We start from the raw sequence: 26495 nt of genomic DNA on the forward strand, positions 1-26495 counted from the left end.
AACTTCCTTGGAGTTAAACATCCGTCTGAGGTAAGAGATATTCGCGTGTCTTGTTATCCTCGTGACAATTGTAGCACGTTGTCAGCGCGACTTCATTTGCGTAATCAGGTGCATGCATGCAACACATGTGATCACATGATGAAAGCATGTGTGTGTGTGTGTGGTACTTTGCAATCATAGATATATACACTAGATGTCGCCTTCTGCTTCTCAGCATACGTCAACACCGCCGCCATCTTGGTACAGGGATCTGAAGCGCTAAACTAGTTCTCCTGTATTGTCAGCGTTACCTATTTAGCGACGTTTGGCCATCCCCAGTGATAGAAAACCTTTTTAGCGATTAGCGACAAATTTGGGAACTTCTCACAATGATGGCAGATCAGCTTCTTTGTTGTTGAAACGTAAGAAAATCACCTTTCTCATGGCTTTGTCATTCAGCTACATCTCGTTTGCCCATGGCACTGACCCATGATTATAAAAGTAACGACGAGCCTATGCAGTAGCAGAGGTAAATGTTCTACAGATCTACAGCAACTTCTGGTGAGATTACAACTTACATGAGTAAACGAGACGAGGGGTATGTGGCCTCAACCAGAGCCTGTCTACGAAGAGCCTGTTTACATTCATTGTATCGAACCTGGTTGCAGTTTACTCATTGTTCCTCTAGGGGCCGCCGCTAGCTAGTGCTGAATGAATGGGAGTCTATGGGGCTAGACGGGTGAAATGTATCTTTATTATCGTCTTAAGCTTAGTTTTCTCTAGACTCAACCATAAATACATGCCTGTCAGTTGGAACAACCCAAAAAATTAGATAATTGCTTGAGATTTTGACGATTTATGGTGATTTTATTTTCGCTAGATCTTTGCCCAGATTGACGCTAATGCATTATAGAGGAGTGGATCACTGAAGCAAGATGGCGTCTCGATTGACGCATTCGTTCCAATGAACAGCAGTAGTCAAGGCGACATCTAGTGTATATATCTATGCTTTGCAATGTTCACGTGAAATAAAACAGATCAGGCCATGCTAACACTGCATAGATTGTAGGCCACCTAATAATGACTATAGAATGTCAGTGTAGAACGCTAGTGACGCAGCCTAAAAAACTCACCCAGTGGAGTACGTTGGTTTAAATAAAACCTACGTTCTTAAGGGTTAAGCTTGCACCTGGAAGAGTTCTAAGCCACCTGGCAGAGCTCTAATGGGCTGGGCTGGGCTGTCTGTGTATATGAAGGTGTGTGCATGTAACTTTTGACCCGTATGTCCGATTTTCATGAATGAGGTACCGTTGGAATCCTTGAATGAAGCCCAGTTCAATGCCTTGCCAGCACTAAGTGTAAAGGTAATGTAAAAAAATATCTTTTTTTTAAAGCCAAACCATGTTGATACAGGTCATTAAAAATATATATATATATATTTTCCAAATCCATTCAGCCCAGTTCAATGCCTTGCCAGCACTAAGTGTAAAGGTCATGTAAAAAAAGAGCTGTCTCCTCTTTTTTTTAAAGCCAAACCATGTTCATATAGGTCATTAAAAAAATAAATAAAGTATTTCACCAATCCATTCAGCCCAGTCCTATACCCAGCTAGCTCCATTTGAACTTAGTCATGTGTACAGTTGTATAGATTATTACATTGAGAAACACACTATCATACAGATATCATGCATATCCACGCAGCATTACTAATTAAGTTACTCATCGTTGCCCAGCAAGAAGTCCACAATCAATTCAATTGTCTTGCCACGATCTGTGGAGCTTACAGACAACGTTATATTACTAAAGGTTCTGTATGCTATTTAAAGCCCACCTAACGCTGAGTCCCTTCTAGACGGTGTGTTGCAATGCATTCTGGGTGCTGTGCTGTGATTCGACGGCTCGTCACCTGACCCACCAAACAACAACTCTCTGGGGTGTGGCAAATATCGCGTAAAAACCTTGTTGCCGGAACAACAGGGAAAAGGCAACAGGATAGCAGCACGAAAGATACACAGGATACACACGGAATTTTGATGGACGTCCTTATCAGTCTATGGTCTAACTTATAAACGTGTCGGGTCAACGTCAACGATAAGTAAGTTAGGCTAACGTAAACGTTAGCTATTTGCTGTTGTCATATGCTAGTGCTATATGCTTTAGGCTACGTGATGGCCATTTATCACACTAATTTTAGGTACTACTTTTACGAGGTCTGTAGTTCTGTCAAAATGTATCTTATCGTTGAACAGACTACAAGGTTATCTTCCTTAGACTTCGTAGATGTAGTTACTACAATTTGGAAGCGAATTTCGAAGTGTAAATATGGTTTTAGTGTGTAAACAGACCAACCGCGATTTTGCAATGAAGTGAATGGAGCCTTTTATGTAGGGCTACTAGGCTACTTTCACGAAGTCTGTAGTTCTGTCAAAATGTATCTTAACCATGTAGTATGTTTATAGATATCTTCCTTAGACTTCGTAGATGTAGTTACTACAATTTGGAAGCGAATTTCGAAGTGCAAATATGGTTTAAATGTGTAAACAAGACGCCTGATGTTTAATGTTAATGAATGGGCACAGTATTATTGTGTACAGTAATGGGCTATCAGTAGTATGTAAACAGTTCATGTGTTATGTGATTTACATAAACTAGTAAACAACATAAATGTTAAAAGCTGGTATTGTGTTTCCTGAATTCTTACATTCAGGCATTCAAATGAAATGTAATTAAATAGCATATCAATCATGCAACAATGCAAAAACAATGAAACTAGTGTAGGCCTAATTATATTTTACATTAGTAAAGCAGTACTCTGATGTGCATGCTTTCACAAACTTTTGTGAACAATCTTAGCACTTTAAACATTGACTGTTTTGAAGTGCATGTATAGCAATATAGTATAAAAAAAATAATAATTGTGGTGATATTACAATTTGATGGGGGGTGGGAGGAGGGGGTGGGTTCATGTAGGTGCACAGTAAAATTGTCAGAGTTGTTTTCAACTCTAATAGAGTCGATTCTGACTCTGTCATAGAGACCCATTGGTCCCACCCCACAGAGAGTAAATTTGACTCTTCTCCTAGAGCACATTTTTCAGAGTTAAATTTACTCTACAGAGAGTTGAAAAATCACCAAGATAAACTCCACAGGGAGTAAAGAAAAATCTACTCTATAAGCCAACAACTCTTTCCAGAGTCATCTTAACTCTTAATGGGGTAATCTTAGTTTATCTCTATTCAGAGTTTATTCCCAGCTACTCTTGCTAGAGTCACCATTTTGCTTGTCTTTATCAAGCTCTACAAAATCTGAAGGACATACAGACAAATTATTGAAAATATATTTATTACAAAATATTAAGTTAATGTATCAATATACAATATAAAAAGTTTCATTTTTTTTTCCTTTGGTAAATGCATGTACAACACATTTGGCATCAAATGGAACAAAGCCACTAGAACATAATATCAAGTTGTTGTTAGTGATACATTAGCTTACATACCAATTTTACTCACTCTACAGCCTGTACTGAAACATTCTAGCATCACCGACATGTTTAAGTCTACACATTCTAACAGTGAAGCTACACCAGGCGCGTAACTGAAGCGTTACGTTCGCATAGCGTCTGTTGCAACAATTAGCTGCCACTATAATCAATGGAGGTAGCTACACCAGACGTGATAGCGGCGCGTACGTTCGAAAAAAATAGACCATTCATTTAAAATGAATTTTACGCGTCGCGAACGGAACGCTTCAGTTACGCGCCTGGTGTAGCTCATACCTAAGGCATGATCCAATGGATGGGGCCTAGAAGAGATTTTCAAGATGACTTAAAGTATGATTCATTTCCTCAACACTTTGCTTATCACTCAAAAAACTGAATAGTTTCCTTAACCTGTATCTCATGTACAGCAGAATGCATAACAGGAACCACTGTATCAAAATCTACCGCCAAATCATTACTTCTGTGTTCACTACAGTTATTTTCCAAAACATGAACATTATTAACGCTATACTCATGTAACATTTCCAAATGTTTTCTAAAAGCCAGAAAATGTCCCTGAAACACCCAGTCTCACCACACTTTAACCTGAGTGTTCTACCGGGACACAGCCCATGTGGTGATTCTGCTACCTGGATCCTTTTTTGCAGTTCGATGCTGGAGGAAGAAAGACCTTTACTCTGTTTAATAGTCTTCTCTTTGAACATAGTTGACTACCTCTCAAGAAGGTTCGCTGAAATCTCACCAAACAGTAACACAGTCTTGCTCAATCTGATCCATTACATCCACGAATCGAGAGAATGTTGCAAGCATATGAGGTGATTGAGGGTCATGGACCATTTTTTCTGACGATAATCAAACGTTCACCTTCAGCCGCACAACTTCTTCATCAGAAGAATGCTTCATTAGAGATACCGCCTCTCTCAGCTGTTCTTCATTCAGGACTGGCTCGGGCACATCTTCAGAAGCTGGTCCTCCATTATGTTCATTGTGTGCTGGACTTTGTGGTTCCTGAGGCTTTCCTCTGAATTGTTTTAATGCGTCAGGCCAGGTACCCTGCTCCGCTGGCTGGATCATAGAAATGTTCCTATAAAACAGTGTAAAGTAGGGTGAGTTCCAGCATTAAGGGGAAATCCAGCGATTTTCCAAAAAGATCTCCATTTATTGGGTCACCGAGTATGTAAAACGAAAACAATCGGTTTTACATAGCTCGAGTTGCTAAAGCCAGCAGCTAAAGCGACTGTGCAGCTACAGCGCTACACTCTGGGGTCATGAACATTAGGGCTCAGGAACATGCCCCTAGAGTGTAGCACAGTAGCTTCCTTGCTGCATTTCGAGCTAAGTGAATCCGATTGTTTTTTTGTTTTGTTTTTTCCCCCCTGTACCGACAGTTCTCGGTGACCTTGAGAAATGGAGATCAATGTGAAATTCAGTGCACTGTAAACAATGTATTTGATCTTAAACAGATTCATTACAATTTGTATGCAGAAATACTTATGAAATGGTTTCATTTCAAGTTCAATCATTTAAAAGAGACAAATAATACTGTTCATCTGGTGGTGGAGATGCTGGGATTTAAAGTCAAAAGTCAAGCACAGCATGACAAATCCACACACTCACATCTGTGCAAAATTATCTTTTTATATAGCTTTCGGTCATGGGCCTTTTTCAGGATTCCTGAAGAGGGTCTATGACCGAAATCTAGAATAGAAAGATCATTTTGCACAGATCTGAGTGTGTGGAATTTTTTTGAAGAAAAAAAAATACCTCAGTGTGGGTTTCAGTTTAGGTTACCTTTGTGTTAATGGGCAGCATAAAGATTTTACCAATATTTAACAAGGGAAAAAATGCCACTTACTTGCTCTACCCCATCATCTCCCTTGGGCTTATTTGGAAACAAGGCAGTGGTGTCATCTGAATCACATAATGCATCTACTACAAAGCAGAGGACAGAATAAATCAGTTATATAGTCATGTCCAGTACCTGTGACGGCTGTATGTCATGTAGTCTTTGATGGCTGAGATTTTTAAACACTAAATAGGCTCAAAGACGGACATAATCAACATCCACAAACCCCACAGAGTGGAATTCCATCAAAACAATGTGTTGCAACCGCTGTTGATATATTCACAAAACTTGTACCAAGTTTTAACTACATTCCATATTACAACTCACCATCATCTTCTGCAGGCTTCAGCTTTAATACACCACATTTTGGATCCTTCACCACATCTTCAGACACATAGTTGTCAATCTTCTGTACCAAACTCATCATACATTTTAGCCCAGCTTGGTGTTTGGCTTAAATATCAAATTTCATGAACACTAAAATAAAAACAGAACATTACAAAAAAAACTGACAATAGACTTAAACAATGCAACAATTGAATAAATCAGTACCTTGGTTAAATAAATCCTCTAGAGTGGCATCAGTTTCCACCATTTTAATGTATCTGGTCTGCCTGGTATTTAACTTTCACCAACATCCTGAGAAAACATAAAATCAAACATTCAGACAAAATCAACACTACTTTTAAAACAGTTTCTTAAAAAAAAAAACAGGTAACAACTATCTCAGTGACACTGACTAAACTAGTAAATGTGGCACGTGCACCTGTTGGCACTTTGCACTGAACACGTGTCTTCTATGCTATCAATGATGCACATTCAGCAATCAACACGTCCTTGATAGTCAATTAATGCAGCTAGTTTTGAAATAACCAACTTGTGAAGGCCAAATTCATGCTTATGGATGCCTGTTTTACGTGAAACAAGCTTTTTGGTAGAGCATGAACTTTAAGCTAATTTGCCCTATTAATGACTGTTAATGTTAAGTAGCTAACAACAGTAACTGTTACCTCATTAAGCTAACCATAGCCTTCATTTGATATCTGATTTGCATTATGCTAAGCTGCCAATGAGAGCTACGTTGGCTGATAGGCTAGCTGCTAACCAAGTCAATGTTGACCATGAAAGACGATTATACTGGTATCATATTTGGTTGAGTAAATATTAACATGATAAAAAAAAACTTATAGCATTGTACAATACGGGAGCACGAATTGACATGTACCTCATGTTACACAGAGGTAACGTTAACGTTCATGTTAACTTTCAACCTTCGTTAGCAGTTAACTTAACGTTAACGTTAGCCCCTGAAGGTCAACAAATTTCAGAATGATATCTTGACCATACATTTACGTTAAGTTACACTCCTCTTACGCGTCACCGCTTATTGTTTATCATTTTCGAGGCATACTACGGAACATGTGAAATAAATCTCTAGTAAGTGTATTTTAGATGAACATCTACTCACCTTCAACTACACTTCAGAGAGATTCTTCTAACCAGGCTCCGTCGCGTCGCTGCATTCTCTCAAATGGAAGGAAGTGGGTGATAGGCTACTAACGTTCGTCTCTGACGTGAAATGCCAGAGGGCACGTTCCGCCAGTTAGTAATTTGTCTGAGCCCTTACACACTTGCATGTAACAAACATACAGTACTTATAATTATTAGTATTATTATAATGTTTGTTCGCTTTGACTATTCTTTGTGAACAGCTATAGGCTTGATAACAGAGACTCCGTTTATAGATAGCTTAGCAGTATTTGCCTATTTTACTGTAGCACATGCTAGCCTACAAACTTGCAAGTAATTTTTTAGTAGCCTAGTCCAGAAAAAAATCTTAAAGCTACCGAATGACTTTGGAATAAACCAGAAGAAAACACTTGATTTTTTATGAACAATATCCAAATAATAATTAGGCAAACATCTCCCAAGAAATGTCTAAAATGGCGTCCAAATGAGAAAATGAGGTGGTTGATTAACTCTTGTGATTTTAACTCTGTTTTTTAACTAATATGCTAGAGTACATTTTACTCTAACTGTAGTAAATGTAACTCTATTAGAGTCAATAACAGTCTACTCTGTCATTTTAACTCTTGGGATTTTACTGTGTGGGCCCTATGACCCCAAAGTATGCCTTGACTGGGCCTCAGGTCAAAGAAGTTTGAGAAAGGCTGATGTAGACGACAAAGCAGCAAGGAGGCGTCGTGTGATCATTTAAACAAGTTTTATGACAAGGTCGATGAGGGTGGGAAAAATCGTACATTTCTGTGCAAACTTTGCCCGCACTTCAGTCACATTGTCTTTTAAGAAAATGCAGTCCATTTTTCGGTTTCAGCAGTCAACAACCTCAGAACTGACCCTTCAGGCCTCTCAGGAGGCACTGGCCTTCTAACCTAGCGACCACCTGAGCAACCAGCATGATTGCCCTAGCAACCAGCATAGCAACCACGTTATTTATGCGTTTTAGCTTATTGGATGTTGCGTTGATGCAGATAACTTTTGATCCGTGTGCCCGATTTTCATAAATGAGGTACCGTTGGAATCCTTGGATGAGGCCGAGTTCCGTGCCCCAGATCAAACCCACTCTTGCAGTTCCTCGGAACCGCAATTCTAGTTATTATATCTTCCTATTCACCCACTTTTTGGCCGAACTACTGCTCCTAGACCGTTTGAGCTATCGACGCGGTTCGAACTCCAAAAATTCAGGCCTGAACCGGTGTAACTTGCTTGTTGATTTCGTGTCGCTGGCCCTTGTCGTTTTCGCGGTATTCCCGTTTTTCTGCGTTTTTTGGGCCCATTGAAATGAATGGCGGAATGTTCAGAATTCAAATTTCGATTGTGACATCACAGCTCTAATTGCTTAACCCTTAAAGGTGTAGGTTTTTGAACATTCTAAGTTCCGCAACAATTGAAGGTTCTAAAATTCTATGTTGAATTCAATGAACCCAGATATTCTTTAGAACGTTCATTTCTCAACATTCCCGTCACACCGGTGTGACGGTACTCCTTTAAGGGTTAAGCTTGCACCTGGAAGAGTTCTAAGCCACCTGGCAGAGCTCTAATGGACTGGGCTGGGCTGTCTGTGTATATGAAGGTGTGTGCATGTAACTTTTGACCAGTATGTCCGATTTTCATGAATGAGGTACCGTTGGAATCCTTGAATGAAGCCCAGTTCAATGCCTTGCCAGCACTAAGTGTAAAGGTAATGTAAAAAAAGATGAGACAGCGCTTCGCGCTGTCTCATCTTTTTTTTAAAGCCAAACCATGTTGATACAGGTCATTAAAAAAAAAAAATATATATATTTTCCAAATCCATTCAGCCCAGTTCAATGCCTTGCCAGCACTAAGTGTAAAGGTCATGTAAAAAAACCTCTTTTTTTTAAAGCCAAAACATGTTCATATAGGTCATTAAAAAAATAAATAAATAAAGTATTTCACCAATCCATTCAGCCCAGTCCTATACCCAGCTAGCTCTATTTGAACTTAGTCATGTGTACAGTTGTATAGATTATTACATTGAGAAACACACTTTCATACAGATATCATGCATATCCACGCAGCATTACTCATCGTTGCCCAGCAAGAAGTCCACAATCAATTCAATTGTCTTGCCACGATCTGTGGAGCTTACAGACAACGTTATATTACTAAAGGTTCTGTATGCTATTTAAAGCCCACCTAACGCTGAGTCCCTTCTAGACGGTGTGTTGCAATGCATTCTGGGTGCTGTGCTGTGATTCGACGGCTCGTCACCTGACCCACCAAACAACAACTCTCTGGGATGTGGCAAATATCGCGTAAAAACCTTGTTGCCGGTGTTGTGCCCCTTCTGGTTTTTCCACCTACTGGTTTCCGAGCTGTTTCCGAGCCTGTCCAGATGTCATGTATACCTATCAACAGCAGCTGACGGCTACCACGTCGACAGATTCGCTACATATTCATAAACATTTTACTGGCCTTTGCATGTCGCACCTCAATAAAAACTGCACTGAACTGAACTGAATACCTGAGAACTACATTACTATAACATTTTCCAGCGAGGAAAATGCTTTTTTAAAGTAACCTAATTTCGATTCTCTGTGTCGCGCTGGATTCGAACCTTCATCAGCAAAAGTATCACCATGCTAGATTGTCTCGCTCTCCACTAAACTATCAACATCTACATAACTTCTAGAACACAACGCTGTGTTCACTCAGTAGGCCTAGGCCATGATTCACCATTTATCTGAATATTTTGAAACAACTGGTTACCTTGATTTAGGCTTTAAAAACGTAACTGTATCATGCACTCTACCTTCTGTTACACCTCTGCGCTATTCATGTGCAAGGATTTGTCATAAATTCTACCAGGCAACGCACGAGTTATGAAACAATGGGTCTAAAACAACTGGTTACCCTGGACTGAAAACGCATGATCTCGCTCTCAAACAGCTAGGTTGCAATAGCCTACGTTCCCTGGATGCATATGCCTACACATTTTACTGGCCTTTGCGTTTCGCACCTTAATATAATCCGTACACAGCTGAGCACTATAACATTCTCCAGCGAGAAAATTGTTTTTTAGAAGTCGCCTAATAATGACCATGACCATGATCTAGATTCGAACTCTCTTCAGGAAAACAAATTACACGCGTGACCACACCGTTCCCCACTACACCATCAACACTGTGTCAATGATCGTTTAACTATTTTCTATCAAGTCATACATCACTGTTTGTCTGAACATTCCGAAACAACTGGTTACCTTAATTTAGGCTTAAAACATATCGCTCTGCTACACCGCTGCGCCATCTGTGTGCAATGATTTGTCAAAAATTCTACCAGGCAGCATATGGATTCTGAAACAATGGGTCTGAAACCACTGCATGGTTACCCTGGCCTGGAAACGCATGAATTCGAGACTGTGAAAAACAGCTACAATAGCCAGTTCCTTTGGTTTAGGACAAGCAGATTTCTATGGCCATGGCGTCTCGTTTCCAAAATTATAGCCTATGCTATCCTACAACGTTATGTTTACGACGGAATATAAATATTTGCAACCCCTACAATGCTTTTCATTTCAGGTTTTTAATTTTAAAAGGTTAACCTCATATCCCTGTTATCACAAGCAGCTTGTTCTAAATTGGGATGAAACTGGTTACCTTGCCTCAATTAGGCTACAGATGATCCCCACAAGCTGCTTGCGCATATACCAACATTATGTGCTAGTTAATTTGCACCAAAAGCTCTCCAGCTCCAGCTGTTGAGTGTTTGACAGCGAGATCGATCATGCGTTTTCAGTCCAGGGTAACCAGTTGTTTTAGGCCCAATTGTTTCATCATCCGTGCGCTGCCTGGCAGAATGTATGACAAATCCTTGCACATGAATAGCGCAGAGGTACAGAAGGTAGAGTGCATGATACAGTTACGTTTTTAAAGCCTAAATCAATTAAGGTAACCAGTTGTTTCAAAATATTCAGATGAACGGGAAATCATGGCCTACTGAGTGAAAACAACATCATGTCAATTGAGTTTTGTAGTTGTTAGTAGTGTAGTGGAGAGCGAGACAACCTAGCATGGTTTTACTTTTGCTGAGGAGGGTTCGAATCTAGCGCGACAGTTCATCGAAATTAGGTTACTTTTTAAAAAAAGCATTTTTCCCGCTGGAGAATGTTATAGTGATGTAGTGCTCAGATGTTCAGTTCAGTACAGTTTATATTGAGGTGCGACACGCAAAGGCCCGTGAACTGTGTATGAATCCAAGGAACGTAGGCTATGGCAACCTAGCTGTTTGAGAGCGAGATCATGCGTTTCCAGGGCAGGGTAACCAGTTGTTTTAGACCCATTGTTTCATAACTCGTGCGTTGCCTGGTAGAATTTATGACAAATCCTTGCACATGGACAGCGCAGAGGTGTAACAGAAGGTAGAGTGCATGATACAGTTATGTTTTTAAAGCCTAAATCAAGGTAACCAGTTGTTTCAAAATACTCAGATAAACGGTGAATCATGGCCTAGGCCTACTGAGTGAACACAGCGTTATGTTCTAGAAGTTATGTAGATGTTGATAGTTTAGTGGAGAGCGAGGCGGTCTCGCATGGTGATTCTTTTGCTGATGAAGGTTCGAATCCAGCGCGACACAGAGAATCGAAATTAGGTTACTTTAAAAAAGCATTTTTCCCGCTGGAAAATGTTAAAGTAATATAGTGCTCAGGTATTCAGTTCAGTTCAGTGCAGTTTTTATTGAGGTGCGACATGCAAAGGCCAGTAAAATGTTTATGAATATGTAGCGAATCTGTCGACGTGGGTAGCAGTCAGTTGCTGTTGATAGGTATACATGACATCTGGACAGGCTTGGAAACAGCTCGGAAACCAGTAGGTGGAAAAACCAGAAGGGGCACAACACCGGAACAACAGGGAAAAGGCAACAGGATAGCAGCACGAAAGATACACAGGATACACACGGAATTTTGATGGACGTCCTTATCAGTCTATGGTCTAACTTATAAACGTGTCGGGTCAACGTCAACGATAAGTAAGTTAGGCTAACGTAAACGTTAGCTATTTGCTGTTGTCATATGCTAGTGCTATATGCTTTAGGCTACGTGATGGCCATTTATCACACTAATTTTAGGTACTACTTTTACGAGGTCTGTAGCTCTGTCAAAATGTATCTTATCGTTGAACAGACTACAAGGTTATCTTCCTTAGACTTCGTAGATGTAGTTACTACAATTTGGAAGCGAATTTCGAAGTGTAAATGGTTTTAGTGTGTAAACAGACCAACTGCGATTTTGCAATGAAGTTAATGGAGCCTTTTATGTAGGGCTTCTAGGCTACTTTCACGAAGTCTGTAGTTCTGTCAAAATGTATCTTATCTATGAACAGACTACATGATTATCTTCCTTAGACTTCGTAGATGTAGTTACTACAATTTGGAAGCGAATTTCGAAGTGTAAATATGGTTTTAGTGTGTAAACAGACCAACCGCGATTTTGCAATGAAGTGAATATGGAGCCTTTTATGTAGGACTACTAGGCTACTTTCACGAAGTCTGTAGTTCTGTCAAAATTGATCTTATCTATGAACAGACTACATGGTTATCTTCTTTAGACTTTGTAGATGTAGTTATTACAGTTTGGAAGCGAAATTCGAAGTGCAAATATGGTTTAAATGTGTAAACAAGACGCCTGATGTTTAATATATGTTAATGAATGGGCACAGTATTATTGTGTACAGTAATGGGCTATCAGTAGTATGAACAGTTCATGTGTTATGTGATTTACATAAACTAGTAAACAACAGACATGTTAAAAGCTGGTATTGTGTTTCCTGAATTCTTACATTCAGGCATTCAAATGAAATGTAATTAAATAGCATATATATATTCTATCAGTGTATGATGCTTGCATGAGGGAAACATCCCAAAACAACGGCACCCATATAATTGCTGTTGTTTTGAGAAGTATTTCTCATGCAAGCATCATGCAACAATGCAAAAACAAAGAAACTAGTGTAGGCCTAATTATATTTTACATTAGTAAAGCAGTACTCTGATGTGCATGCTTTCACAAACTTTTGTGAACAATCTTAGCACTTTAAACATTGACTGTTTTAAAGTGCATGTATAGCAATATAGTATAAAAATAATAATTGTGATATCATTACAATTTGATAGGGGTTGGGAGGAGGGGGTGGGTTCATGTAGGTGGGCCCTATGACCCCAAAGTATGCCTTGACTGGGCCTCAGGTCAAAGAAGTTTGAGAAATGCTGATGTAGACAACAAAGCAGCAAGGAGGCGTCGTGTGATCATTTAAACAAGTTTTATGACAAGGTCGATGAGGGTGGGAAAAATCGTACATTTCTGTGCAAACTTTGCCCGCACTTCAGTCACATTGTCTTTTAAGAAAATGCAGTCCTTTTTTCGGTTCCAGCAGCCAACAACCTCAGAACTGACCCTTCAGGCCTCTCAGGAGGCGCTGGCCTTTAACCGCAGCCAGAAGAGAGTCAGCAGAAATTTGATTGCCTTTAAAAAATCTGACTTCTTAAAAAATCTTAAACTGGCTGCATTACGTGATTATTTCTGAGATTCTGATACGTTTTTAACCATGACCTATACACAGTTCTGGTTTGAAAATGTATCTCTTAAAATAATCACTTTATGCAGTCAGCTTAAGATGGCTTACTAGCAACTAACTAATTACCCTAGCAACAACCTAGAAACCACCCCTGTAATGTCAACCTAGCGACCACCATAGCAACCAGCATAGCAACCATGTTATTTATGCGTTTTAGCTTATTGGATGTTGCGTTAATGCAGACAACTTTTGATCCGTGTGCCCGATTTTCATAAATGAGGTACCGTTGGAATCCTTGGATGAGGCCGAGTTCCGTGCCACTGATCAAACCCACTCTTGCAGTTCCTCGGAACCGCAATTCTAGTTATTATTAATATTATTATTATTCCCGTCTCCCTAATTTTTTCCAGCTCCTGTGCCTAGGCCCTTTGAGACACAGACACCATTCCAACTTTAAAACGTCCGGGCAGTACCGGTGTAACTTGCTCGAGAAGATGACGTCAAGTGGGCGTGTCGTTCGTCCGCCATATTGGATTGAATAGAAAGCTAAACTAAATTTTCACAGGTCACAAATTTGGTCCGAACGCCACGAAACTTGACGTACATCATCATTGGACCAAGCCTCACAAAAGTTACTAGAAGGATTTTTGATTTTCGAAAGCGTTTGCCCGTCACAGCCAAACGAAATCGGCGGCGAAGCTCCGAAACAGGAAGTCGTCCATATCTCAGGAACACTGTCACATATCGATACCAAATTTTGTATATGAACTGGGGACTCCAGTGTGAGGGTGCATAAGCTAAAAAAAAAAAGAAATATTCCAAAAGTTTCCATCATTTGGCAGAGCACCCACAGGTATTTGGTAACTCTACCCATTCACCTTTACAACATTCACCTTCTATCACAACGCCTTCCGAGTATGCTCGATCAATGCCTCTGGGTATCCACAATGTCTCTGGGCAACCTTGCCCAATCGTGAAATCCTTGCTCTGCCATGGGATAGTATGGACTTACGAACTGAAATAGCAAGGAGAACGGTAGCTATATATAGCTTACATAATAGAGTTGTTTTCACATTGACGGTATTCAAATTAAATTTTTCATTATTGTTACATATCATGATGGGAGAGTATTATTAAAAATGTTACAAGTATGCAAATGCATATGTTTACGGGCATTTAGGTTTTACTGTGTTGTTTTGTTGTAAAGACATGCAAGGCATTCTGGGCCATGTAATAGACAAACAGTGGTCGGCAGCGTTAACTTGATTTCCATACGTATTAATATGAATAGGTGTTTCTGTAAACCTAGGGACAATAAACAGCTATCTCTGTTACAAAAACGAGCTGGTTATCGCTCATTGAAGAGGGAACTATGATAAAAATATTTTTTTCCTCAAAGCATGGATTTGACGACAGTACAAGCAGGAAATACCTTGAAAAGACTCTCCGTTTATTTGATGTTGCCATAGCAACGCAGCCTTCAGAGCAAAGATTCTAGAAGAGCTTCAGGGAGACACGTTTTAAGTTCGTGGCCAAGTACCTAAAATATCGGTTTCCATGTGTATGTGCTGGATGGCGTGCTTCCTTTATGAAAGTAAGTGTTTTATAGAGTTACAGACATAATGAGTCATGTTGTAGTGGTCAACATAAATGTGCCCCTTCTGTTATTAGAATGCTAAGCGGAGATTTAAAATCATTCATTTCTTGTGTGGCTAGAAGCTAGCTAGCTATGTCAGGGAGGAGATGTTGCTGTAACGTTAACGTTATGAGATTTATGTTGCTTGATATGCTTGTACTCGTAACTTCGTCACTCGTAACTTTAGGACTCCTATTTTTTTTTACTAAGAGTAATTCAGGAAGCATTTTAGCCCTAAGTAGCGCCTGAGTCTGTGACAGCTTAAGCGAGGATTCCTAATAAGACCGATTCACAAACAATGTTTTGAAATGCGTCTAACAATCACGAGGGAACAATTTTGCATTGTAGGCATAATAACTAAGGGATGCAGTAACACCACCAACAACAACCAAAACTAGCCTACTCATTGTTTACATGTACATTAAATGTAACGTTTCATTGTGAATCAAATTAAAAGATTCTCCTTTTTGCAAACGTTGGCATAGGCATATGGTGACAGATTAATTTAATAATGCTGCTGTATGAATCACGGTAAGCACGAATGAAGTGGCCACTTCTTAATGGGACTCACTGTATGGAAGTAGGCTAAGTAAAATAGAGATGTTTAAAATAAGATAAAGTTAGGATATGCCCGCTTGACAACGGCAGAGATAACTGTGGCCTTTGGCCATAGCAACCATCCATTTAGAACGACTGGCCTTCATAGCAACCAAGGATCTTAGCTGTGATTCATGTAGCTACAGTATGCATGCAATGTGATGCAAAGTATAGAAAGGTGATGAAATATACAGAGACAGGTCAAGAAATATAGTGCAATGTAGACAGTAGTATACAGTTGATTTACAGAAGGTGGTTTAGAGTAATATGAATTAAATATAAATATGTGCAGTGTATTAGCAGTTATCTCATACAATAAGTAGAATAATGCATGTAGATGTAGCAGTAACAGTATAATAGTAGAAATAATAATATAGATATAGGCAGTGTATTAACAGAATATAATAAAACAGAATAATTATGGATATTCAATTTGACAAATATATAACAGAAATGTACATAACATACAGCTATGTGCAGTGTGGAAACAGTGTCATTGTAGTGCAGAAACAACAACTTAAGAGTAGTAAGAATAAGTCTATGTGCAGGATGAATAGTATGAAGATCAGTAGAATAACTATGTATAAATGTAATTACAGTAGGCCTATGTACATTTGTAAATAAATAGAAAACTATGGGTGAGAGGGATAAATTAATTTTATTTAATCGTAAAAGTAAATTGCATTCAATTAAATTGCAATTAAAAATCTTTCCAGTAGGCTTTAATGTCACGCAAAAAGTACAACCAAAGCTGAGCTTGATCAACTACAACGTCTAAAGAACCAGAACTTCAGTGTAGTTTTTTGCTGGGTCCCAGGCCATGTTGGTCTGAGGGGAAATGAGAAAGCGGACAGTGCTGCTAAGCAAGTCCTCAATGAAGAAGTCACAGATGTCAAATCCGTGCCCCAGACCTTAAACCTATACTGAACTCTTACATCACAGATAAGTGGCAATCTGAATGGGATTAATGTACCAACATCAAGCAAGGAATGGGAATTTTGGCACGTTTTCATGATCCACTGGGTCGTTATGGGCCACACAAAATACGGTGTTGCTAAAATTACTCCTATTGTGGCTATTAGAGACATGCGTTCATGAGTATTCAGCTACATTTAATGAGTTAAAGCTACATTGTGTATTTTTTTGAGTTAATTCTAAGCAAAAACCCTTTTGTTCTTTCAAAAATATGTGCTCATTCATGTGTAATTACTTCCACTTACTAATCAAAGTATTCTCGTAAGTGTAGAATCTGCTATTCCAAATACATACGCGCGAGTCGCGCGATGGCTGAATCCATGTTGCGCCTCCATCTTTGAAATACATTCGCCAACGAGGGACATTCCTGGAAATTCAAGCTTCGCCTTTCGCGCTTTTAGGCTACACTCAGCTGCACCGTGACGTATGGCAGGGGGAGATTAGTCTACTCCTGACTGCCGGCAGATTTGAAAGGTTGTTGAAGATGGAGGATCACACATATTCTCGAGGTCATGAAAAGGAGTCGCCAAGGAAGCGAAAACGAGAATTAAAAAGACAACGCGACAGGAAAAACAACAAGACCAAAGTAAATATTGGAGTGGCTTTTCCAAGATGGAAAGAGCTCATGAGGAGCAAGGATTTCAAAAGGGACGCCGAAATTGCCTGCTTTCTTCTCGACAGGTAATTCGGCCTATTCGTGTAAACCTATACAGTCTATGGTGTAAATTCGAAGTTTTACAGTTGCTTGGCTAACTATAGCATAACGCTAGAATGACGTCTAGGATACTTTTCGCGTTGATGAAAAAGGATTGTCTAGGCTATAACATAAATCTGTGTGCTGTGACGGATCAAAGGGAAAGGGCACTGTAAATTGTAGCCTAGTTATTTTTCATTGCTTTTGCTTTGTAGCCTACACAATGTATCCTAATCTGATAATGCTGGGGTAGCCAATTCCAAGGGTGACGTTTACCTCCTGAGGCCTGTCCTGTAGTCTTATTAATTTTAGACGTAGCCTACTAATTACTAGATTGTCTGAAGGGAAAGTTTTTCACCTGTAGCCTACACCTGGGAATGGGGGAAGGGTAGACTAGTCCATTACACTTATGAATGGAGGAAGGGTAGGTCATTACACCTAATGGGGGAAGGGTAGACCAGCCAGCCCAGAGACTGATCAGACTGAGGGTCAAAGTCATTATCATGCAGAACAATACAAAACTGAACTGACAGAACTGTTTTGATTTGAACTTTAGTCAATTTACTATATGTATATGAGGTGCATCTACCAAAATACATTTTCTTCACTGTCATAAAATGAATGCACTTTGTTTGTGGTTTAGTGAGACATTCAAACATACTGCTCTTTTTTGTCCAGCTATGAGAGAGAACTTCGAGCAGTCACATCAACACCACTGAAAGGAAAGCCCTCTAAAGTATTAACTCCAGCAGTGTCCAGCATCTCTAGTGGGACAGACAGGTCAGTCACTGCATGAAAATTATATTTTTAATAATTTGGTGTTTACCATTTTATGTACTGTCATATGTTGTGAAACACTCTGCTTATTCATTTCAGAGATGAGCATCTTGGCGCAATTGCAGAAGCCCCTGAAATTGAGAGCCTTGAACAGAGGTAACCCATCAATGCTCATAATGTCTATATCCTAACCCTACATGTGTTCTCTATTGTATATTTTCATGATATAAGCATTTATATATATTTTTTACAAAGCCTACATGACATGAGCATCGTGGAGGAGGATGTGGATGAAAATGTGTTCAATGACCCCATGAACAGTGTGTAAGTAGTACACCCTATAGACATACCGGTATGTTACTATTTGTACTGTGTGGAAGTTCTTTTTTTCTAAATATGTTATTTCTTACAGAATCGACTGGACAGATGAAGGATCTGCATTCCATCAAAGAGATGATGGAGAGAGGGATGACTGCTCCGACGAAGAGTATCTTCCACCAATTTCTATACGGTGTGTGCTCATCTGTTGTTACTTGGCCATATTTTGTGTTGTGTTTTGTCATACATTTTTTACATGGTGCCTGTGTGTTCTGCCTCCACAGAATGGGTGGAGCATTAAAGGCAGTGCAGACTGTTGACCATCTTCCTGTAATTGGGCTTGATGAAACTGTGCATGACCTTTCTGCTCATGAAGACCCTACTGACGAGCCCTTGCCCAGTGTTGAGTTGCCCAGTTACCCAGACCCTTTGAAGGTCCAATGTGTAGATGATATCATCTGTGTCCGAGCGGCAGTGTTGTATGAGACCTGCTTGAGGCAGCTTGTCACACTAATGAAGCTGCCGGTGGACAGATGTACAGGTGTTCTCAGGACTGGTCTGGTGTGTGATAGTGTTGCCCCCTTTCACATCAACATCACTTATAAGGGCACGGCAATGATTGCGGAATGGGTAAGTCCAGGCAGTAACAACATAATACAACTGGTACTGGTAGCAATACCAAGCACATTTCTTGTGACAGCCAGTGTTGTATAATTCAAATCCATTTATCAATCTTCTCTGACTTTTAGATATGTCCCAATGGACATAGCCTGTGGAGATGGAATTCGCAGCCTGTGATGAAGTTTGGGATGCAAGCTGGGGATTTCCTTCTATCCACCAACATTTTGTTGTCGGGGAACAACTATGGGAAGGTTTCCCTATTGTTTAAATTCATGAACATGGGCATGGTGAACCCAAACACATTTTGCACAATCCAAGACACATACTGTGTTGACGCAGTCAAGGAATACTGGGAAGAAAGGAATACCGAGGCCATCCGTCGCCTTCAAGGGAAAGACGTTGTGGTGCTAGGTATGTTGAAATGGTGCATGTATAAATTACTTGCAGCAATGACATATGTTTATTATATAACCTTACTACGAAATATGCCTGGGTTTTTACAGGGGATGGCAGAAATGATTCACCAGGGCATTGTGCCCAGTACTGCAGCTACACCACGATGGAGCTTGACACCAAGGAAATCATTCATGTAGCAACAATAGACAAGCGGCATACATCGTGGAACTCCAACATCATGGAGAAGGAGGGATTTATCCAGACTGTGGACAAGCTTTCCAGAGAGATAAAGCTGGTGGAGATCTGCACAGATGCTCATATCCAGATTGGAGCCCTTATGAGTAAGTGCTCCTCTGATAACATATATGAATACAAATATTGCAAAAAGAGATGTTGTGAAATGCTATGATTTCCCACTTCACAGACCAAGACAAAGGCAAATACAAGGACCTTGGAATTCATCACAGTCTGGACATGTGGCACGGTGCCAAGAATCTGGCCAAGAAACTTGCTGCTGTAAGTTTCAAGACTCATGGGAATCATTGGCTGTAGTTTACTGTTGGGATGAAATATGCATTTTCTTAGCTCTCCATGGACAATTTCTGAAATACCTCAGTATTTTGTTTTTATTTCCCAAAGGCAGGGAAGGTGAAAGGACAGTCCATTCTCCTCCACTGGTTGAAGGACATCGTCAACCATTTTTGGTGGTGTTGCAAGACTGCTGACACCAAAGAGCAGTTCCTTGTAAGCAGGATTGTTATTGTACTGATTGTAGCTGGTAGCTCCCACTATATCTATATATATATTTGTACTATGGGGACCCTTTTCTGTATAACAATTTGTTTTATATATTATGTATTATATTTGTATTTTTTGCACAGGCACTTTGGATTGGCATTTGTCACCATGTCTGCAACATCCACACGTGGCAAATGGGAAGCTGCCAACACAGCGATCTGGGAGAAGGGAAGGAGTGGATCGAGAGAGATTCTAAGTCTCACAAAGCCTTAGTGGACATTGTTTTCAACAAGCGTTGGCTGAAGGATGTCCACAAATATCTGCGTTTCAGGTAAAGCATGTAACATTGTACACAAATTGTGTGTGTGTATGTATGTATGCACACACTAATGTGGATGTGTGTGTGATTTCTTTTCTATTCGAACAGATCAACAGCAGACCTGGAGTCATTCCAGAACCATGTTCTGATGTATGCCAGTAAGCGCTTTGCTTTCACTCCCCCGGTTTATGAGGCAAGAGTTCTGCTGGCAGCTCTTGACTACAATTTCCACTGCAACAGACCAACAAGAACTACATCTGAGGGCAAACAAATGTAAGTTTAATACATGCAGTATTGTCTTGTAAAGTAAACCCACAGGCACACAGTGGTTTGGGATTGGTATGTGCTCTCCAGTTTGTCAGTTGTTGTAATGAGTAATTGACCTGTAATAGTTTACCTTTGTGCCATTACAGTTTCCGAAGACTGTACAACAAACATGCAAGACGATACAGCTTGTACGCCCTGAAATCTGAGAAAACATATGAATACATCTCAGAACTGCAGGGGAAAATTATAAACAAGAGACTCACGAGTGGAGTTGGGATGCCTCGAAGGAGCAGCCTTCGGCCCAATGACCCAAGAAGACTTGGTGTCGTCCCCCCTATACCTCCACCCCCTATATCAGAGCTGATGCGGACACAAGTCAGCAGAGGTCTTGGTATGTGATGCACTTGCCTTTGCCTGTAACTCAGTCTAGGCGAAATAGCACTGTACAGATTAATAACAATATGTTGAACTATAAAATGGTGTGTATGTCTAATGGCACCTCATGTCTTCCACAGGAGCAGCTTTCCAGGAGGCTGCGCATTTAGAATGATCCCTATTGCTGGTCCATGTTGCTTCAAAGGCACCATGAAAAAGGAAGGGTTGTGTAAATGGGTGTAAATACCATAATTTGTTACTTTCTGTAAATAAATATATATTGCAAATAACATTATTGACCATGTTACTGTCATTTGGTGTTTCAAAAGGTAAATTACTACAGCTCCTTTTTTATTATAAGTTTGTGGATGTAATGTATAAGAAATACAGCATGAATGGTCTCATAACAAAAATATTTTATTTTCATAAAAGCAAAATACACAGCAACTTGGGATCACTCTTTTTATATTACCCTGTCCTAGAGACCCATGCAGCCAGAAAATGAAATGTCTGTAGGCAGCATATCTGAACACTCTTGTCATCTGGCTCTCTTACATAGCCTAATACTGTGATGTCCTCCCTGTGAATCCGGAGAAAACCTTCATCTAGGCAGTACTGTGTGAAGTGAGGCAGAAGGCTCACACAGGTTTTCTCTCGATCGGTTGGCATGTCTCTGCAGTGTGTACAGGTACACCAAGGCATCCCTGGCACAGGTTGGGGGATGACATGTCTGCGCTGATGCATCATCAATGCATCAAACACCAGACCAGGCTGCCTCGCTAGCAACTGTGTGGTGAGGTCCCTGTGATCTTGCAGGCTCATTCCATCCACAAATCTCTAAAGAAATAAGACACAAAAAATAAGATCAGATAGGCTTGTTTAGGTAGCAAAGTTAGATGGTTAGCAAAGTAGTAACAGTACTCTTGTCATTTTTCAAGTGTTTACACAAAATGAAGAATACTATGTGTATGGACAATGAAAAGGTGAAAACATTTTCTATAGACCATAACGTAATTATATGTGTCATGATTTCACTGGCAGACAACACATCATGCAGTTGACTGGCAACAGCTAGAAATTGCTACATATAAACAATGGAGATACAAACAGGGAAGCTACACCAAGCGCGTAACTGAAGCGTTCCGTTCGCAACGCGTAAAATCAATTTTAGAAGAATGGTCTATTTTTTTCTGGTGTATGCTAGTTGCAGCAGACGCAACGAAAACGAACGTGCCTGGTGCAGCTTCCGAGCTAATTTCGGTGTCATTGAATTGATACTGTTCAGAGAAATATATTAAAAACACAAACCTCCGTTGCTTCTCTCCTTTGTCTTTGAAGTTCTTCCACTCTCTCCTCGTCATCTTTGGAGAGTCTTCTTCTTTGCCTAGGAGGTCTCGATCCTCTGCCACCGGCTCTGTCTTTTGGCTTCTCTTTACCTTTCCCTCTTCCTTTTACCTTTCCCTCGCACCTCCGTAGCATCGACTGATCTCTGACTCTGCTCACTGAGAAAAATAGTAGGCTACGCTGTAAACATTGCCTTACACTATTAATCTCGTACATACAGAATAAAGATAGCACTGATACTGTACTAACATTAGCATGCATTCGTTTGGGAATAGCTGATGCTAGCAATGAAATAGTAGCCTACCAAAATAACGATAACGTAAAACTGTTATTCACTTTACATAGAGGTCATAACCAACATGTTTACTGGCTATATAATTAAATGCAATGTGTATTGTTTTCTAAAGTAACCTCATCGCTGGAAGGAACACTGGACGAAGTCGTAGTAGGCTACTGGAAGCCATGTTAACCTTGGCATGAAACGGCCACCGTAGGAGTTAAAATGCGCTCGGAATGGGAGGGTCTAGAAAGTAATATTCAGTTGGTTGTCATATAGAATTTCACCGCTAGATGGGAGAAGTTCTTACACAAGGTAGCTTTAAGTAAAATACATTCACACACAAAAAAAAAACATCACTAATGTTGTGGACATTACTTTATTTTGAGATACATCAATAGGCTCAGAAAAACAATCCTAAACAGACATAAGGTCTTTATAGAGCAAATCCATATAGATTATTTGTCAAATAAACCAGTAAAACAGAATTAGGGGATGGAATATATAACATTCACACTCATAGCTCATATTTTTAAAATAAATCAGTGAAAAAGTATCCTGACAAAAAAGTATCCTGACAAGCAGCATTTGAATTCCTTAGTCATATTTCATCATTTCAATTCTTCTAGGTTACCTGATAGCCCAGTTTGAGAGGTGCAAGACACGTGACATTATTTATTTTTTGCAGCCAATCACTGCTGTTGTTTTATTTTATTGATTTGATCTTAGTCATAGAAGCTAAATTCAAAGGCAGGCCACAGGTAAAATCCAACGAGCCGCATTCACCCCGCAAGTCAATAGTTGAATAGCCCTCTCCTAGAGCTTTTGCGGTATTGCCACTGCTCCAACACTGAAAGGCACTGTTAGAATGCTTGGATCAAGCCAGGTTCAGCATAGCGTATGCCACTGTCTGCTCATGTTGGTGACCGGACCAGGGCAAGCACACTTTTGCAGTTCCCGCCGGAAATGCAGTCTAGTTATAGGCTACATTTGCAAATTATCACCAAAAGTCAGTATGAAGGCTTTAGTAGGCTATTTAAGCTACAAAGAACTGCAGTATTGCCAGGATGTCTATAGGACCCTTGCCTGGGAGGGAAGTATATCTCAATTTTGACTAAAAATAAGCTTCCCTTGTGTTAGTAGGAAAGCCTATTAAATTCATGCAGTGAGTATAGGCCTACTTATGCCTATGTGTTTGGATGTTGCTGGATAGTGGCTGCTACAACAATTGAGAGTGCTGGAGGAGGAGGAGAAGAAGGTCGAAGAGAAGGAGAAGAGAGGGGAGAAAGAGCACAGGCTGGGCAGTCCAGTACCAGGCAGGGGGAGGAGGAGGAGGAGGAGGAGAGAGACAGGCAAGAGACGGATGAGGACATGATGGGGGCTAGATGTAAAACTATTCGAACTGTCGAGTATGGAGGAGGATGTCTGTGACCTAGGGGAGATATGTGATGGTCCAAATCAGGCTAGCCATTTATTTCATATTGCGCGCACAGTTCATTTTTTTTTTTTTTTTAATGTATTGGGAGTTGGGGGCCTGTGCCCCAGCAAAGCTCTAGGTCTAGAATCGCCCCTGGTGCTGTCCTCTGCATTTTACCCAGGGGTAGTGTACACAAATACCCAGAGCAGTGAGTATTTAAGCAATTTTTGCCTTCAAACAGCATCCTGTGGTCAAATCACTGTGGGATTTCAATCAATCATTACACACTGGACAATAAAATGCAAAATATAGTTCTCAAAATGAGCATTTTTACTACAACTTGTAATTTTTTCATCGAAATAGACCTACAGTAAATACCTTTTGTGTTTTCTTCACCAAATAGGCAATGCAGTACTTTTTCTAGCCTAAATGTGCCTTATAGCTCCATAATTGCAAATAGCAATACAGAACAGACATGGCATCTCTTATGGATAATGAATGATTGCTGATTGAAGAATTGTGCAAAGGAGTTTCACACAGGTGTATCAGAGATTCAGACTTCTGCAAGGGATCTCTACCACCTGTGAAAAGATGTTTTCCTTTCGTTTAGCACAGGGAAACCAATAGTTTGGGGTCTTTGAATGACATCTGTGTTAACTGTTTTGCAAAAGGGTGTAAGAAATGTGTGAACCCAATGAAAACATGTGAAAACATTCGCAAGAGATGACTCCTGCTGTGCAAAGAATGTTCATGAAGACCAAATGGATCCCATTTTCTTTAAAAAGGTAAAAGCAATTGGTGATTTAATTGTGTTTTGTACCACCACGTTGATGGTTGGGGAGCGGGAAATGAGGCTTTTAAAGTGTTTTTGATCCATAGAATGATTCCATAAAGAGTTTTAAAAGTCAAAAAGTCTTTCTCTCTCTCTCTCTCTCTCTCTGTCTCTCTAATGTATTATTGTAAAAGTTCATAAAACCACAAACTCAGTAAAGATCTGTAATGACTGATTATCTAATCAAAATTAATCTAATCTGATTTATTTTGTAATGACTGATTATCTAATCAAAATTAATCTAATCTGATTCATTCTAATCTAATCTAATCAGAGCCTATCTTTATGCCGTTCCTCACTGTTGTCACACATGCAGTACACTGTTATAGACACAGGTATACAGAGGTCTGATTTCTTCATCCTCCCATCTTCCTGTGACCATGATCATGATCGATGGAGATCACACATACAGTATATGTTGTTATATTAAGAACAATGCTTGTTTTAGTCTGTATAATAACACCATATAGTCTAAAATGCAGTAGCTTAAAAGGCGCTAATGGTTTGTTTCTTTTTCTAACCATTCAGTTTTAGGATATTAGTCTCCTATTTTATTTGAATATGTTAATTGTTTACTAGACGTTTGTGTACTCATGTGGTGTGCTGTTGTGTCTCTTGGTGTTATCTTTGCTTCAGTCATGTGATTATACGTAATTTGATTATGGCAGGATTTGCAGCTCTTCCAGAATTGTTGGCGTTTATGCTTTCCTGGACTTACTGTCGCATAAATTGGGACAATAAAGTTACTCAACATGCACTTTTCCATTGAAATAAACACACACACATACACACACACACACGCACACACACGTACACACACACACACACACACACACACACACACACACACACCCATCTCGGAACACGACAGAGTGAGATGGCTGAAGGACACACAAGCTGATAAAAGCCAGCAGTGGGGACGAGAGAAGTGTATGAGGAGGGTGCCAAACTGTACATCTCAACAGACAGTCCACACCACCACTCTCTTACCAGCATTGCAGCAGAAATCATTCCAGCTGTGGCCATTCTCGCTAGATATCATGGGAATCCAAAGATGGACATTAGTGGCTATATCAGTGCTTCTGCTTCTTTCAACATTAACAGGTATGCCTAAATAGTGTATGTCTGTTCCAGCATGGCTGCAAAAAGAATTTATTGTGGTTACCTATAGGTCAACATATAACAGAATTATGTTTAAATGCAGTTCATTCTCAATGCACAATACAAATAAATAATTGTATTTGGTCTGTTCCTGATTGTCCTCAATTTTGCCAAACTTTTTTCTGATTAATTTGTCGTGAATCAGAATGCCCTAATTTGTTGTGAGAACTTGCTAAAGCACAAAAATCAGTCAGTAACCAGACTGATTTTGACTATAAAATTGTTTAAGACCTCTATAATATGCTGTCCAAACATTAAAGAATGATTTCTTTACTGTTCATAAATGTCTGTTAATTAATTGTGTATGTCGATCATCATGGTCCATTTGCAACTATTGCATTCTTAAAGTTGTTGTAATGAAAATACAAC

General features: G+C 39.8%; 1 protein-coding gene and 3 long non-coding RNA genes across 4 annotated transcripts; 3 read left to right on the forward strand and 1 right to left on the reverse strand.

The window, feature by feature from the left end:
* Positions 1-3304: 3304 nt before the first annotated feature.
* Positions 3305-7213, reverse strand: LOC143139910 (uncharacterized). Its single transcript, XR_012990475.1, has 5 exons — positions 6796-7213; positions 5880-5966; positions 5655-5804; positions 5337-5413; positions 3305-4565 (listed from the first exon to the last, which is right to left on the reverse strand). It is a non-coding gene; the product is annotated as an uncharacterized LOC143139910 (long non-coding RNA).
* A 9738-nt stretch (positions 7214-16951) lies between these two features.
* Positions 16952-18339, forward strand: LOC143139911 (uncharacterized). The gene is made up of 3 exons (XR_012990476.1): positions 16952-18064; positions 18161-18217; positions 18317-18339. It is a non-coding gene; the product is annotated as an uncharacterized LOC143139911 (long non-coding RNA).
* Positions 18338-19219, forward strand: LOC143139912 (uncharacterized). Its single transcript, XR_012990477.1, has 4 exons — positions 18338-18385; positions 18474-18572; positions 18664-19009; positions 19129-19219. It is a non-coding gene; the product is annotated as an uncharacterized LOC143139912 (long non-coding RNA).
* A 611-nt stretch (positions 19220-19830) lies between these two features.
* Positions 19831-21349, forward strand: LOC143139914 (uncharacterized). The gene is made up of 6 exons (XM_076300750.1): positions 19831-19912; positions 20036-20140; positions 20278-20465; positions 20562-20726; positions 20867-21111; positions 21236-21349. The coding sequence occupies exons 1-6, from the start codon at positions 19871-19873 to the stop codon at positions 21268-21270; spliced, it is 780 nt and encodes a 259-aa protein (XP_076156865.1). The 5' UTR covers positions 19831-19870; the 3' UTR covers positions 21271-21349.
* The last annotated feature ends 5146 nt before the right edge of the window (positions 21350-26495 follow it).

The sequence above is a fragment of the Alosa pseudoharengus genome, unplaced genomic scaffold (assembly GCF_046254945.1).
Source record: "Alosa pseudoharengus isolate Yale_2024_CS ecotype anadromous, Long Island Sound unplaced genomic scaffold, YU_APseudo_1.1 YU_APseudo_1.1_scf_22, whole genome shotgun sequence".
Lineage (NCBI taxonomy): Eukaryota > Metazoa > Chordata > Actinopteri > Clupeiformes > Clupeidae > Alosa > Alosa pseudoharengus.

What these genes read in the sequence shown, in the direction of transcription:
- LOC143139914 (XM_076300750.1), top strand. Translation starts at nt 19,871, where the DNA reads ATGTGGCACGGTGCCAAGAATCTGGCCAAGAAACTTGCTGCT. An exon ending in ACACCAAAGAGCAGTTCCTT is followed by an intron (nt 20,141 to 20,277) that starts GTAAGCAGGATT and finishes TTTTTTGCACAG; the next exon opens with GCACTTTGGATTGGCATTTG. An exon ending in ACAAGTCAGCAGAGGTCTTG is followed by an intron (nt 21,112 to 21,235) that starts GTATGTGATGCA and finishes TGTCTTCCACAG; the next exon opens with GAGCAGCTTTCCAGGAGGCT.